This window comes from Acomys russatus, chromosome 16 (genome assembly GCF_903995435.1).
Source record: "Acomys russatus chromosome 16, mAcoRus1.1, whole genome shotgun sequence".
In the NCBI taxonomy this organism is placed as follows: Eukaryota; Metazoa; Chordata; class Mammalia; order Rodentia; family Muridae; genus Acomys; species Acomys russatus.
The window spans coordinates 10,346,460-10,362,898 of record NC_067152.1 but is presented as its reverse complement, the minus strand read 5'-3'; the positions used below and the strand labels follow the sequence as shown (position 1 = coordinate 10,362,898).

General features: G+C 40.4%; 1 protein-coding gene across 1 annotated transcript in view; it reads right to left on the bottom strand.

Moving 5' to 3' along the window:
• The window catches only part of Taf15 (TATA-box binding protein associated factor 15), a 36,117-nt gene extending 19,985 nt beyond the window's left edge, over positions 1-16,132 (bottom strand). The window contains exons 1-6 of the mRNA XM_051158152.1: positions 16,010-16,132; positions 5,592-5,631; positions 2,700-2,751; positions 2,508-2,592; positions 2,327-2,429; positions 245-435 (exon numbers count right to left, since the gene is read on the bottom strand). Of these exons, the coding sequence (XP_051014109.1) occupies positions 245-435; positions 2,327-2,429; positions 2,508-2,592; positions 2,700-2,751; positions 5,592-5,631; positions 16,010-16,016 (478 nt within the window). The 5' untranslated portion in view covers positions 16,017-16,132. The remainder of the gene's footprint in view (positions 1-244; positions 436-2,326; positions 2,430-2,507; positions 2,593-2,699; positions 2,752-5,591; positions 5,632-16,009) is intronic.
• Positions 16,133-16,439: the final 307 nt, after the last annotated feature.

Sequence of the window (16,439 nt, the reverse complement as noted above, 5' to 3'; positions counted from 1 at the left end):
GCACTGGCAAATGCTCAGTTTAGGGAAAGTGAAGGAAATGTAATCAATAACCAAGTCACACCTTCTGACAATCTCCCAAAAGTTATTTAAAAAAAAAAAAAAAAAAAAGTTCCAGTGGTCATGAGACTCTATGTCCAGTCACTCCAAATTTTTATCATTAAGTAAAATCCTAAGAGCGAATTAATCAAAACTCAATAAGCAATTCTGTGACGGAATAATGAAAAAGAGGACATTATCATCTTACCTTGTGTGTGGTGGCTGTAGTTTTCCCTTTGTGAATGGTAAGACTGCTGGTTTTGATTATAGGAATCATGTTGCTGATAATTTGACTGCTCATCATATGAGCCTTGATGCTGACCATAGCCTGACTGCTGGTCATAAGAGTCTTGCTGACCATAGTCTGACTGGCCATATGAAGGTGCTCTTCCACCTTGGCTAAAGAGAAACACCAAGAACATGAGACCTTACAGAACTGTGTTTACTGCAGCAAGTTAAACAGCACTGAAATAAAAAGCCTAGTAAGATAAGCTAATACTACATTCTCATGGTAGTTATATTGCTCTTCTAGGTATAAAAATTCACCAATGGAAAGCCTTCCAAAGATAATTTCACCATTATTAAAAAGGCGCCAAAGGGGAGAAGGGAAGTTATTGCACTACACTGGGGAAAAACAACAACAACAAAACCACTATTAACAAAAAGAACAGAGCAAGATACTACCAAAACACAGTGATGACTCTCTGGCAAACATGGCCCTTAAGTGATGAGCTCTTTTACTAGTTACTAGTGAAAGACTCTGTGTCTTTTTTATTTGTGGCCAGGCATGATGGCTGTTCTCTGGTATTAGGAAGACAGGTACATCATGACCTGAAGGCCAAGTAGGCTATGCAGATACTGGTCTCAAAAAAGGGGGTGGGGGGAAAGGGGGTGCTGTCTCAACTCTTAACACTCACACATAATTCTGCAGAATACCAAAACAATTTATTCCACCTTCCAACTCAAAGCACCACATAACTGTACTTTGAATACTAACTTTTTTTTTTCTTTTTTTTTTCTTTTGGTTTTTAGTGACACGGTTTCTCTGTGTAGTCTTGGCTGTCCTAGACTCACTTTGTAAACCAGGCTGGCCTCGAACTCAGAGATCTGCCTGCATCTGCCTCCCGAGTGCTGGGATTAAAGGCATGAGTCATCGTGCTCTGCTGAACTCTTTAAAGTGGTCAAAAGAAACATTTCTTAGCCGGGCAATGATGGCGCACACCTTTAATTCCACTGCTAGGGAGACAGAGGCAGAGGCAGGCATGTGTCTCTCTCTTTCTGAGTTCGAGGCCAGTCTGGTCTACAGAGTGACTTCCAAGACAGCCAAGGCTACACAGAGAAACCCTATCTCAAAAAACACATAATAAAAAAAGAAATTTTAAAAAAGGAAAAAAAAAGAACATCTCTCTTTGCTTTATGTTTATCTCATGCTTTCAAACATAGAGCTTTTATAAAAGCATTTTCCTTATGATTAAATTTACCAATAAGGCTTGGAGGTTTTTTCCTAATGCAGCATGGCTTCCAGATATGATTACCTATTTATAGTTTCCACTTTTCAGAGTACTTTATATCTCTAAGACCAATAATCTGACCTCACAATTCTTTCCCCAATGCTACTGAAATTTCATTTAAAGTACTTCTGTCACTGCAGACAGAAATCACTGTATTCTTTGAGCCTCTTTACACCTATAAAAATGAAAATAACCATTAGTGTTGTTTCATAGTGGTGAAAGATCAACTACACTAGGAAATGTAAAAGCACAGTAAAAACTCCACTATGAAATAATACTAGTAGTTATTTCCATTTTATAGAGGCCGACAGTGTTTTAGGCCAGCCATGGCTACATAGTAAAACACTATTTAATCAAAACAGGGAGGGAGGGCTAGAGAGATGGCTCTATTTGAGAACACTTCTTTTGCAGAGGACCCAGAATCAATTCCCAATACCCACATGGTAGCTCACAACCATCTGCAACTCCAGTTCAGGGAGATCTAATGCCCTCTTCTGGCCTCTAACTCTCCACCCTCCACCTCTGGCCTCTGTGGGCACCAAAGACATAAATGGTACACATAATACTTATAAAGTAAAATAAATATATTTTTAAAAATATTTTTAAAGTAATATTAAGTGGTTGAAAAGCAAAATGAAGGATTTGGGCACACGACTGGTAGAGTACTTATGTAGCATATGCAAAGCCTTGGGTTCTATTACCAACACCACAAAATAACTAAGGGAACAAAAAAGACAGACATGCCCAACACAATTTCAACAGTTCACGTGTTTCCTTACCCTCCTGATGATTCCGCATTTTGTTGTCCCTGGTTATTATATGACTGCTGGCCGTATGAGCTCTGCTTTTGATTCTCATAACTACCATAGGACTGTGAATAACCTAAAAATTAGATAATAATATTTAGCAAAGGCTCTGATTCCTGATTCTATAAAATAGCAATTAACAAACCATACCAACCTGATTGATTCTGTCCATAACTGGAGTAGCCACCATAGTTTTGTCCATACGAAGAATCAGTCGTTTGCCCATAGCCAGAATAGCTCTGAAATTCAGATAAACACTCAAATTTTATTACTTACTAGATAAAATAATGATTTGTGTACTTTTTTACTTATTAAATAGAATAAATACAACTGGTTTTTAACCTACTTGTGATGTTTGTCCATAGCCTTGACTGCCTTGATTTCCATAGGAAGAATAACTGTAAAAGAAAATTGTAATACTTGAAAGAAATATGTTTTAAGAAATTAAAAACTTAAATGAAAAACTTTGCTTTCAACAGAACTTAGTGTTTGTCCTGTCTGAAATGTTTTCTAGATACTAATTCTTGTATTTTCTAGAGTTTAAAAAAGTTATCTTTTTGGTTGTACTTAGTAATTGATTCAAAACAAGACTGCTTACATTTAAATAACAATTCTGCTTGTCTCTTACACTTTTTAAATTGATGACCAACAACTAAAGACATAAACGAGCTAATTCTCAGACCTTATAGTATCTAAAGGGTTCTGTGAAAATTTCTCACAAATATTATTTCAGAACTGCAAAAGTAAGAAAATATGCTTTGAGAGAAATAACAAAACAGAGAACGCATTGAATAGTATCATTCCATCTACAGTTTTATTTAATGCCATACATAGTATCTAATGCACACTATGTATGATATGAATGTAAAGATACATAGATGTAATAGTAAAGCATATACAGTTGTTTGCAAATAAACAGTGTTTATACGAATAACCATTCTAACATCACATGGTGGCCCAGGCCTTTAATCCCAGCACTCACGAGACTGAAGCAGACAGACTTCTGTGAGTTTGAGGCTAGGCTGGTCTATATAGCAAGTTCCAAACTTGCCAAAGCTACACAGTAAGACTGTCGGTCTCTGTCTCTTTAATATTTATTTATTTATTATGTATACAGTGCTCTGGCTGCATGTACACATGCAGGCCAGAAGAGGGCATCAGATTGCATCATAGATGGTTGTGAGCCACCATGTGGTTGCTGGGAATTGAACTCAGGACCTCTGGAAGAGCAGACAGTGCTCTTAACCTCGGAGCCATCTCTCCAGCCCCAAGACTGTCTCAAAACAATAACAAGCAACCATTCCTAACAATGTGTTATTTCCAAGAACTGCATGTAGAGACCCACAGTGATCATCTAAAGGAGAAAAAGGTAACTTTTTGTTTGTCTTCGAGACAGGGTCTCTCTGTGTAGCCCTGGCTGACCTCACTCTGTAGATCAAGCTAGCCTCCAACTCAGAGATCCCCTTGAGTAGGTACACTTGGGATCAAAACAAAAACATGTTTACAGTACATCCATTACATGCTCTCATATCTGGTTTAAAAAGATAACTTTTTAATACTTTAACCAATTAGCTATATCTGAGTAGATTAATTTCTTTGTACTATTTGTTTCTGGTGAATGTCTTTAACCTCTCAGAAAAGGCACAATATGGAGCAAACTCTAGTTTAAATGCTTCAGCAATTAGGGAAAAAAAACCAAAACAGAATGAAATTATATAGCATCAAAACTGACATGTAAGATTTAAATTTTAAAAATGTTATCATGTAAGTACTAGCAAGACAGAAAAACAACTCTGACTATATAGCTCTTCAATACTCAAAGAAAAATATCTTCAAAATAAAACCTTTTATTTTAGAGCTAACATACACTAAACTCTACAACTATTTTTTAGAATCCCATTAACCTTTAAAAATACAAACAATAAATAAACACTTGCCAGGTACCAACTAAGAGGATAGCACTACTGATAAGAATAAATCGCATCAGTTTTGTTTCTGATATGCCTAATATCTTACGTTGAGCCCCCAACAAGAGTTGTAGTATTAGGTTGAAATTGTTCTTCTGCTAATCATGAATAGCCTAGATACAGACATGATACAGACTAAAAACAAAGTTTCCCTAGGACACATTAGGACTTAAGAACTGCTCAACACTGTAGTATTTCAAGGAAATCTGCTCGAGGCTCTGGGTCTTCCTTAGTGTACAGTGCTGTTTTCTGGCTCAAGTACCACTGGAACTGGAAGCTACAACTGACCTTGAGGATGCCAGGGTGTAGTTGTCCTCACTGTTCAAATAAATGGTTTAATCAGAGGAGGGAAGATGGGGTGAGGACACACTGCTGCTCTTCCAAAGGACCTGAGTTTGAGTCCCAGCATTCACATATTGGCTAACACTAGTCCCAAGGGATGAGCACCCTCTTCTGGCCTCTGTGGGCACTGCATGTACATGATGCATTGACATACGCGCAGACAGAACACCATACACATAAAACATTTTTAAAAGCTAAATATTAAAAACAAATCACAAATATCATCAAAAAGTAAAATGTCTTTTCTAAGAACTTGTTTGATGCTAGTTTTAAGAAATTCTCTAGGCAGAGGAATAAGAGAGGTTAACAGCACTGCCTGCTCTTCCAGAGGACCTAGATTCAATGCTCAGCACCCAAATCAGGCAGATTATATGCATCTGTAACTTCAGCTCTAGGGGATCTGACACCTCTGGCCTCCATAGGTACTGGTACCACATGAAGACATAAATAACAATAAAAATTTTTTTAAATCCTTAAAGAAATTCTCTTAATTTCTCAAAGAAATTCCTAAAGGGAAAAAAAAAAAAAACTTTACAAAACCTAGGATTTAAAACAAAACAAAACAAAAACCTAGGATTTGTCTTTACCTTCAAGACATATTTATTAATTAAACAGGCTACTTTAGAAAGGTAGAAAGGAAGAAATGTTGTACAACACCTATTTATAAAGGCAAGTTCTTTTGCTGTTAACAAGCTTTAATTATTTAGTTACCCTCCATCCCTTTTCTTAAAAAAGAGATAGGTTCTTTCTATATAGCCCAGGCTGCCCTCAAGTTTGTGACAATACTACTACCTTAAGCTCCTGAGTGCTGAGATTACAAGCCTGAACGACTTAATACAGCCAAATAACAAACCTCAAAGAAAAAACTGTCATCTTTTTTCTGTTTTATCTTTTCATGATATTATGAAGACATATATAATATACTTTACCTTTGCTGCTCACCCCCAGACTGACTGTAACTTCCAGAATCTAAAACACATAAAAAGAATTTTAAATAATATTTAAAATTATGCTTTCCCCTAAGACTAACTTTAGTTCACACAAATAAACATACAGCTAGAAACTGTCAAAATTACTTTAAGAAAAACTAGAAGCCAGGCTTGGTGGCTCTTGGTGGCTCACACCTTTAATTCCTGCACTCAGAAGGCAGAGGCAGGAAGATTTCTATGACTTCAAGGCCACCCTAGTTTACTGTGAGTTCCAGGCCAACCAGAGCTGCAGTGATTTCTTTTTTTTTTTTAACTGAATTAAAAACAACAACAACAAAACCAGAATAAACATAGACAAAAACAAAAAAAGAAAACCTAGAAATTAAATATGTGCATGGGGAAAATCTACACAGTATTTTTTAAAACAATAACTACTTTTTTAAGTAACAACATTGTTGAAATGTTGTGTACTGGTGATCACAAGAAAGGGAATAAATGTCAAAAAAGAAAAAAAAAAAAATCAACGCACGTTCATCCTTTAAAACCAAAATAAAGTGAAACAAACAACAACAAAAAAAAACTTAACCAGGTATGGTGGCTCATGCCTGTAATCCCAGCACTTGGCAAATTGAGGCAAAAAGAATTGCCACAGCTTAAGACCAGCCTAGGATAGGTACATAAACTTCTAGACCAGGGTGAATGGAACACAGTGTGAAACCTTACTTCAAAGGGAAAAACAAACAAAAAAACAAAAACAAAAACCAACCCTCAAAAGTACAAGCTACATATATGTATCTTTACATTAATGAAAACAAAACAAAAAAGTGCCCGTTTAAACTAATCAGGTCCAAAAAAGGAAGAAACACACACTGACATAATAAGTCTGCAGAATCACACTCCCACATCTACATATACGCTGTTCTTCTATATTGGACTCCTGTGGCTGTCAGCGTTAATATAGAGCCTCCAAAGACGTGCTAATAAAAGCTGCTGATTTTACCAAGTTTTTAGGAAATTAGCCAATTGACATTTCAACTCAGCAACGAAAACTGCTTCTAGTCTGCATTTTAGTAACAAAAAAACTTAGAAAAAAAACCTTAAATAAGCATGTCAAGTAAAGGTGGTAGAAGGTAGACTATAAGCTCTCTCCATAGTTCAAAGTGTAAGTCATACCAAAAATGGTTGAGGACGCTCTACCCTTTTGGTTTCTATTCAATGCCAAATGAACGATGTGATGATAAGATACCAGTTATATAAAATATTACAACTTCAAAACAGGAGTGTCAAACTGATCATATGACCAACCTTACCTAATGCTAAAATCTTTAGTGAACAATTCAAATCAAAAGCTTCCTTTTTCAGTCAATTTACATCAAATTATCTATAAAGCCACACTACAGGTTGTTTAAGTGACATTAAATTTGCCACTATTCTACTGTAAATATCTCCAATCTGACATTTCTCTTAAAATCTATAAAATGAAATATGATAAATTATTTCTGTGAAATTAAGGACACAAGGCTATCTGAAATGGAGGGGAAAAGGGACGATCTTAAACATGTCACTTTTTCTGCAACTGGTAAGAGTTGACTCTACCTGGACCAGAAGTATAAACAGATGTACCTATCAAATAGCAAAGGAAAGTCACCCAAATCAGAGTGAAAAGGCTTGGGGGGAAGAGGGAGGACTTGAGAATACATGTCTATTATCTCAGGATACTACGTACTGTGTATATAGTACTTAGATCTTTAGCCTTCTCTCAAAATTTAATATTTATCTCCTTAACTTTAGCCTAAATAACTACAAACCTCTGAAACTATAAATCCGACTTCAGCTGAATTAAAACTTCAAGATACACAAATAAGCATAGCCACCAGAAAAAATTTATTTCAGTAATAAAAATAAAGATTTTTTAAAAATTCAGTTAAAAAAAGAAATCAGTTTATAAATTCCATTTAGAGCAACTCAAACAAGTCCGTGTTGAAATCACTTGACACTTGAGCTCTGTGTCTGGACTTGTTCATTATTTAGAAGTGCTTCTACATTACCAAAGCGTACCAGTGTACTGGCTATTTTATGTCAACTTGACACAAGCTAGAGTCATCTGAAGGTGGAAACCTCAATTGAGGAAAAGCCTATTTAAGATCCAGCTGTAGGACATTTTCTTAATTGGTGATTGACAGAGGAAGGACCCAGTCCATTGTGCGTAGTGGTCCTGGGTTATGTAAGAAAGCAGGCTGAGCAAGTCATGAGGAGCAAGCCAGTGGGCATACCCTTCCCAGGCTTCTGCCTCCAGGAGCTGCCTGCCCTGGTTGAATTCCTGCCCTGACTTCCTCGATGACAAGCAGATATAGAAATGTAAACCAAATAAACCCTTTCCTTCCCAAGTTGCTTTGGTTATATTTCAACACAGCAACAATAACCCTAAGACAAATTGGTACCAGGATAGCGGAGTATTGCTGTGACTGGCCTGACCATGTGTTTTGAGGAGGATTGTAGAAGGACTTTGGAACTTTGAACTAGAAAAGCCATTGACTGTTAAGAGCTCAATGAGCTTTTCTGCAGGAGCTTGGAAAACAATTATGTTGAGAGCATTGTGGGTAATAAAGGGCTGGCTTGGTAAGTTTCTGGGTGGGCTGGGGGGTGAGGGCAAGCAAAGACTCTCCTTGGCCTTTTGTGAGAACAAACTGTGGTACTGGTCAGCTGGGGGTGAAGAGTCAGCTGTGACTAACAAGAGACCAGAACCACTAAAGTTTAAACCTTTGCTTTGGTGGGACAATTGATGTTGGTCAGCTAAGAAAATTTCAGTGATTAAAAGACCAACTAGGAAGTGGTTCCCGGGAGTTAACACAGAAGAAAATGTGTTCTAGAGGTGGCCTAGGTTGTATCTTGTTGTGGCAGCAAAACTTGGTGCTGATCTTCAAGGCATGAAGGAAGGAGTCATGGAGAGTAACTAAGGCTTGGCACTGTGAGAGGCCATGGTGAAGGCGAAGCCTCAGGAGCAGTTGGAGCCCAGGACTGAAGGGGTCATCAAGAGAAGTTGAGGCTTGGCACCATGAAGCGCCCAGAGGAGGGTATTGGCCTAGACGCAGTAAGAGGCCCCAGTATTTGAGATGCCCATGCCATGGGATGACCACCAAGAACAGCAGCAACAGTGGAACAGCCAGCTGGAGCCTAAAAGACAGGCTGTTTATGTGCTGCATGCAGAGGGCAGAACCCAGAATTGACCCAAACCTTTTGGAGAAGTTCAAAGGATATCAGAAGAGTGGATACCAGACATAGGATACTGAGTTATATACAACTGGAGTTTGGTTTTGCTATGCTCAGGTTGTAAATGTGCCTTGGTTTTTTCCTCTTGTAGAAAGTATTTAGCATTTTGTTTTAATTTTACAGGAACCCACAGTTAAAAGACCAGATTTTTAAAGATATTTTAGATTTTAAAACAGACTTCAGATCTTTAAAGACATTGGATTTGTAAAGATTGTGGGACTTTTAAAATTTGTAAAATGTTTTATATTGTGATGCTGATGTTAGCATGTGTGGTCTTAGGAATGAACAAGGCAAGGCTGTAGCTTAATAGTGATTTTTGTGTGTCAAACTGACAAGGGATCATTTGTCCTGGATAGTTTTATGTCAACTTAACACTGCTAAAGTCCTCTGAGTCTCAAGCCGGGCGTGGTGGCGCACGCCTTTAATCACAGCACTCGGGAGGCAGAGGCAGGCAGATCGCTGTGAGTTCGAGACCAGCCTGGTCTACAAAGTGAGTCCAGGATGGCCAAGGCTACACAGAGAAACCCTGTCTCAAAAAACCAAAAAAAAAAAAAAAAAAAAAAAAAAAAAGAAGAAGAAGAAAGAAAGAAAGAGTCTCAATTGAGAAAAATGCCTCCCTAAGATCCAGTTTCAGGACATTTTCCTAACTAGTGATTGAGGGTGGAGGGTCCAGCCCATTGTAGGTGGTGCCATCCCTGGGCTGGTGGTCTTAAGTTCTGTAAGAAAGCAGGCTAAGCTGGCCAGTAAACAGCACCCCTTCCTGGTTTCTCCATCAGCTCTTGCCTCCAGGTTCCTATCCTGTTTGAGTTCCTGTCCTGAGTTCCTCCATGATGAACGCAAATCCTTTCCTCCCCAAGTTGCTTCAGTCATGACTGAACAGTAACTCTAAGACAACCATGTATGTCCAAGCTGTGGCCCTAGGGCTGGAATTAAAGGCCAGAGCCACAAATCCTGGCTTAGAAATCTCCTTTAGACATCATGCACACCAGAGGCAAGCACAACTACATCTCAGTTAAAGCTATTATTTCTGAACAGCATTATCTAGGTAATTTCTTAGCATTGTGAACACCTTTGTGCTTTAAGTGAGCTAGGTTTTGGGGTTTTTGTTTTGTTTTGTCAATTTTTACTTGTAGCTGACATCTTACATTAGAATTTTCTATCTTAAGTTTTTCTTTTCCTTTTAACTCCTTTCCTACTTGTAATTATATTTTCTTTATCCACATTTTTACTACTGCTTTATTTACATTTGATTTCCATGGCCTCATAACTAAACTTTTGCATCTTTCCTGGCAAAATTCAAACTTATCAACCTCCACTAAAACACAGATTTTTATTATCCTAATGTCAATTAAAGCCTTCTTCCTTGCAATTTTATTCCTCTTCCTTTCTATACATTAATTCCTCTAGCAAACACCAGTGTGACTATGTGAGTTTAATATCAAAGTCATTGGTTATTTTCCCTCTAAATTCATTATCTTAAAACATTTAAATTTATTTTTCACATGTGTGAATGAGTATGCAACATGCACACAAGAGAGAAGAGGGTGTGAGACGCTCTGAAGCCAAGGTAACTGGGCTGTGAGGTGTGGGTGCTGGTAACCAACGCTGGTTCCCTGTGCCAAGAGCATAGCCATAGCTCAAGGGCCCTTCTTAAAATTGTTCTCTATATAAAATTGTTATTTTATAATCTGTAATTTTATAGATTATTACTTACAATTATGCTTAGGCATCATGTTTGAAACTAATGCTGGATTTAAAACTTCAACTCTTTTGGCCTTGGTAAACTTGTTTAATCCCAGCACTCATGAGGCAGGTGGGTCTGTAAGTTCCTGGCCATCTATAGCTAGTGAGACCCTGTCTTAAAAAAAACAAAAACAAAAACCAAGAAAACCAAATTCAACTTTTCTAGATTTTTTTTTTATTTTTTAAAGACAAGAGCTTCCAGCCAGGTGTGATGGCACATGCCTTTAATGCCAGCTCTTGGGAGGCAGAGGCAGACAAATCTCTGGGTTTGAGTCTAGCCTGATCTACAAAGTGAGCCCAGGACAGCCAGGGCTACCCAGAGAAACCCTTTCTCAAAAAAACAAAACAAACAAACAAAAAACACAAACAAAAAGACAAGAGCTTCCTATGTGGTTCATGATGGTTTAAAATTAGATCTGCCCAACTCAGGTTCCTGAGCTGTTGTGGAAGGCTTGGGTTATATGGAAATGTGTTTTTGTTTTAATCACAGGTGTGGGGCAGGTGTGCTCCTGAGAGAGCACTTGGTGTTCATCAGCTGTGAACTACCAGGAGTGGGGGGGGGGGGGTCTTGTCTTTGTCAGTGGGAATAAAAATCAGACCCAGAGAGAGTGGGTAGGGGCTCTGAGAAAGAAAAAGGCTCCTGGTCGCTGTTAATACAGTGTGACAAGAGTTGGAGACATCCTGAATCCAAGTTTGCTCCAAGGAAGCAGCTAAGAAAAACTACACCCCCTCTCCTCACTAACCTCCTTTCTCCCCTGGTGTTGGGGTGTTAAAGAAATTGGGGTTAACAGGAAGAGATTTAAGGAAGCCAAAATAAAAATAGTTGTTTAAAAGTATGCCAACACTGAGCTCCAGTGATAGGTAAAAACCTCTACACCCACCAGCTTTCATTTTCATCTCTATCCTTCTAAGTTGAGTTTTTTAAAAACAGACAACTACATCTAAAATTCTGCTATGATTATTTCACTTTACTCACTTTTGGAAATTATTTGGGAGAGGGGAGGAGTGGGATGGCTCAGCAGGAAAAAATATCTGACATAAGCTTGACAACCTGAGTACCTACATGGTGAAAGCAGACAACTCCTAAGGTTGTCCTGACTTTCACAGGTACACCATGGCACACACACATCTATTATATTTTGTTCCTTTTTCAAATCAATGTGGCCTTCCCACATAATTTATTGGTCTTAAAGTTGATTCATTATTTTAGGTTTTTAATCTTCAACATAAAAACATTCGCACCAATCCTGTTTGTCATCTGACTCATTTTGACAGCTGTTTCTAGTATTCAATTTTTTACCATGAACTCATCTTTTGAAAGATTTGGATTTTCTCAGATTCTTTGTGATCTATGTTGTGAAAATACCTCCACAAGTTTTTCATTCATTTATTTTTAACCAGGAACCCAAAGATGTTAGCCAGCCCAGATTTTTTTTTTAATGTTAAACCACTTTAAGGTTTCTTAAAAGCTAAGTAAATACTTAAAAGAATGAGATTCCAGGTTACAAATTCTAAGACTCTACTCATGGTCTAAGCTTCCTTGTTATGCTTACACTAGGATTGCCCCCTTTTATTCATTCTTTCCTTCACTGAAGGGCACAGTCCTTCAACTCGATCACCTGTAAACTCATGATTTATAAGGGCTTCCGTTCCTAATACCTGGCTAACAGTTCACAGTTTCATCACCCACGCTTAGGTCTTATGTAGAGTGGATTTATTATCTATCTCTCTGTAGGGTAAGTGCCAAAATATCTCTTCTACTTTTCTTTTGTTTTTAAAGAGACCGTGTTTCTCTGTGTAGCCTTGGCTGTCCTGGACTCGCTCTGTACACCAGGCTGGCCTCGAACTCAGAGATCACCTGTCTCTGCCTCCTGAGTGCTGGGATTACAGTTGTGTGCTACAGCTCCTGGTTTTTCACTTTATTTTTACCATGGGTCTTAGCCTTCCTAGGTTTTTTTGGTAAGTGTGTATAAAGACTTTAAAAATCTTAATAAAATCTTAATCTATCCTAATTGCCTAAATGGGAAATAGCTTGACTTTATTTTATATATAACTAATGTTTCACCCGTGATTTTAATTCAAAAGCTCTGGTAATTCACTTTTCCAAGAAGTCAGACTGACAAATTTGATTTTCTGACTAAAATACATCTTTTTTCCTGACAGAGGGGATCAAACCTTTATGTTTTGTGCATGCTAAGCATTAATTCCAGCCCAAATGCTTGTATTTTAATAGGTTTGCAAGTCTACCATGGAAAACATCTGGGTTAGTTGAGTCAATTAAATGTCTAAGTTAGTCTGGAATGTTTCAAAGATATAGTTCATTAATGATACTAGTTGTTTACAGGGGGCATTTATTCTGTTAAGTTTATTAACTTAAACATACATTAAACAAGCCATTTATAGAAACGTCAAAGTATTTATACACACATCACAAAACATGTTAAGTTGTACATAACACTAAAAACTTAAAAGGATTCTAAGGTAAGCCTCTAAATTTAAATCTTTCATTGAAACTACCCAATCCGCTGGGCATGGTGGCGCATGCCTTTAATCCCAGCACTCGGGAGGCGGATCGCTGTGAGTTCGAGGCCAGCCTGGTCTACAAAGTGAGTCCAGGACAGCCAAGACTACACAGAGAAACCCTGTTTCAAAGAAGAGAAAACAAAACAAAACAAAACAAAAAAAAAAAAAAAAAAAAAAAAAGAAAAAAAGAAACTACCCAATTCTATAAAAATTGTCTTATATGAATAATTTAGATTAAAAAAAGCAAATCTGGGCAAGGTGCAACAAGCCTGCCTGTCACTCCACCCAGGAGGCTGTTTAAGGATGAATTCAAGGCCAGCCTGGGATACACTGCAAGACTACTGCTGGGTTTTACTACTTTGTGGGTTCTTTTTCCACAATTTATCCTCTTCACCCCCATTTTCACGCAACACTAAACGAGGATAGAGGGGACAGGAATTAGGAAATTCCCTGAATCAACTCCTTTCCTTGTTTCTTTGACCACAGCTACTAATAAACTGAAACCAACCTCCCTAACCAACAAAACCACAGACACCTAAGGGGCTCTAGCATTTATATACCATATGAAAAGTTCCCAGAATTCCAGAGGCAAGCAGATCTCTGTGAGTTCGATGCCAGCATGGTCTACAAAGGGAGTCCAGGACAAACAAGGCTATATAGAGAAACTCAGTCTCCAACAAAGCAGAATAAAGTTCCCAGAATTCCAAATAATCACAGAAAGTATCTGCAGCTGGCAAAAAATCATGCCTTTGTTAGCACACAAAGCAAATCATAGTCAACTGCTTCAGACAGTCCAAAGCAGCTCCATATCTCCACACCTGGCATTAAAACAAAAACACATTCTTGGTTTTGTTTTTGGTTTAAAAAACAAACAAACTTCTAAATGTCACTATGGAAGACCCTGTCCAAATAATCCCAAGAGTTTTTAATGAGCAGTGTTTGCACTGAATCTTAGTAAATTTCTACATGATAGAATTTTATTTATAAGTCATGATTAACCTACATAAACTCTTCCTAAGGAAGCATTTGTACTTTTCTGGACCTTTACTACATGACAAAATTATGTACCTGGTAAAGATGCACCAATGTCTCCTTTGGTATAAATCCCTTGTTTGAACAAGAATTAAACAGCCCCGGGCGTAGTGGTGCACGCCTTTAATCCCAGCACTTGGGGAGGCAGAGGCAGGTGGGATCACTGTGACTTCCAGGCCAGCCTGGTCTAAAAAGCTACTCCAGGACAGCCAAGATAACAGAGAAACCCTGTCTCGAAAAACTTAAAAATAAATAAATAAATAAAATAAAAAGACCATCAGACAGGTTCCCTACCCAGAAAGACCAGCTTTCTAGTTCCTTAGTATCAATGCTAATCTAAGGGAAGATAATCATTGCTCTGCCCCGTCAGCCTTGCTCATCTGGAATCTTCTCCTATTGCTACTGCTGTGATAGTACACACCCCTCCTGGTGGACTGGGGAAACTTTTAAAAGGCTTGCCAATAAATGAAAGTGCAAATCTGCCAGGCTTAGTGGTGCAAGCCTTTAATCCCAGCACTTGGGAGGAAGGGGTAGGTGGACCTGTGAGGCCAGCCTGATCTACATAGCGAGTTCCCCATCCAGCCAAGGATACACACATTGAGACCCTGTCTCCAATAAAGTGTAAAACTACCAAAAGGCCTATTTCATCCCAGTCATCTGGCTAGAGGCAATGTCTTCCCTCCGAAGGAAAGTACAAACTCTCCAGCTGGCTTCTCAGATCAAGCGGATACCCGGTTCTGTCTTTGCCATCTGTAAATGTAGCCCAAAGAGAAGGACCTCGCGTGGTCAATTGGTACTGTTAGAATCAGGGACTTTTAAATTCTGCTTTAACAGGATCCAAACTGCATGCTGCGGAAGGGGGAAATGCCTCATTTCCACACATCAGCGGCTCCTCTAAATGGTACTTTGGGAAAGACGCTGTCCTTTGGTCTCAATGTCTTAACGGGAAATGCCACGAAGACCTAAAAAATTTTCATCACTAACTGTCAAGGCCTGCTTTTTTAAGTTCAGGAGGTTAACAAGCAGAGGAGGGAGGGCAAAGGTGAAGCTGAATATACAAATACACACATACACAGACACACACACACACACACACAGTCTCTCTCCTCTCTCTCTCTCTCTCTCTCTCTCTCTCTCTCTCTCTCCTCTCTCTCTCTCTCTCTCCCCCCCCCCCCCCCCCCCCCCCCCCCAGGGATAACAGCAGAGGGGGTGACCGTAAGCGCGATTTCGTGCAGGGCGACGTGCTTTGAAAAGGGCTCCCAGAGCGCAAGACGCCGCCCCCCCCCCCCCCCTTACACCACCGCCACCTGATGAACGGGAGGGGAGGACCCAGGTCCACTTCTCGGACGGGGAAACTGAGGAAGCAGGCGGCGAGACGCCTCGCTGAGAGGAGATCTGAGAGCGGGAGCGGAGGACCAGAAGCCCCGGTCCTCAAGCTCTAGTGCTCAGATCTCTGCTCGCCGCGGGCCCCCCCCCAACCCCGCTCCCCGCCACCCCGCCGCTCCTACGATGGCTTAGAAGGGCCTCCGTCGTCCCCCCCCCCCCCAATTCACACACGCCCTCTCCGGGGAGCTGCACGTTTTCCTCGGGTTCCAAGAGCACGATTAAAAGACAGGGCGCTCCAGAGCGCTCCCGCCGTGATTTGTAGCGCCAAGGAGCGTTGGGAGCGTGCGTGCCTCCAGTCCAACATGGCGGCGACGCGGGCCGCCCCCCCCCCTCCCCTCCACACACCCGAGCCTCCCTCAGGCCACAGGCTTTCCCTCGCGGCCCCTCCGGTGGGCGGGAAGACGGCCCGAACCCGCCGGACCCTCTTCTCGCCGCTGCCGCTGCTCGCTGACGGAGTCACCTACCCGACATGACGAACAGCCGCGGCGCGGAGCCCCCCACGGCCCGCGGAGAACAAGGAAAGCGAGAAGCCAGGCGGCGCGGCTGCTGGAGCTGTTCTGAGGGCGGCGCGGCGGGCTGAGGCCGACTGCGGGCGGGCGGCAGCCAATCAGCGCACGGCGGGCGATGCCACCGCGCCGGAAGCAGAGGGGTGGTCCGACCCCACTCCGGCCCGCCGAGCCCCGTGCGCCCCCCCAGGGTCTCCCCTCCGCGACCGTACCATTATTGAGAGGGAATTGAGAAAGGAAAGTACCAATGCCCTCGTGGGTCTAGGGGAGGTAGCCGGGCCAGCTCGCTCCGCCCCGTCTGCACCCCGAGTTCGGATTTTATTGGGTCTGGTAGCTATGGGAAGCTATGAAGCTATATAGGAGGCACTCGTTTTGTAAATAAGGACTA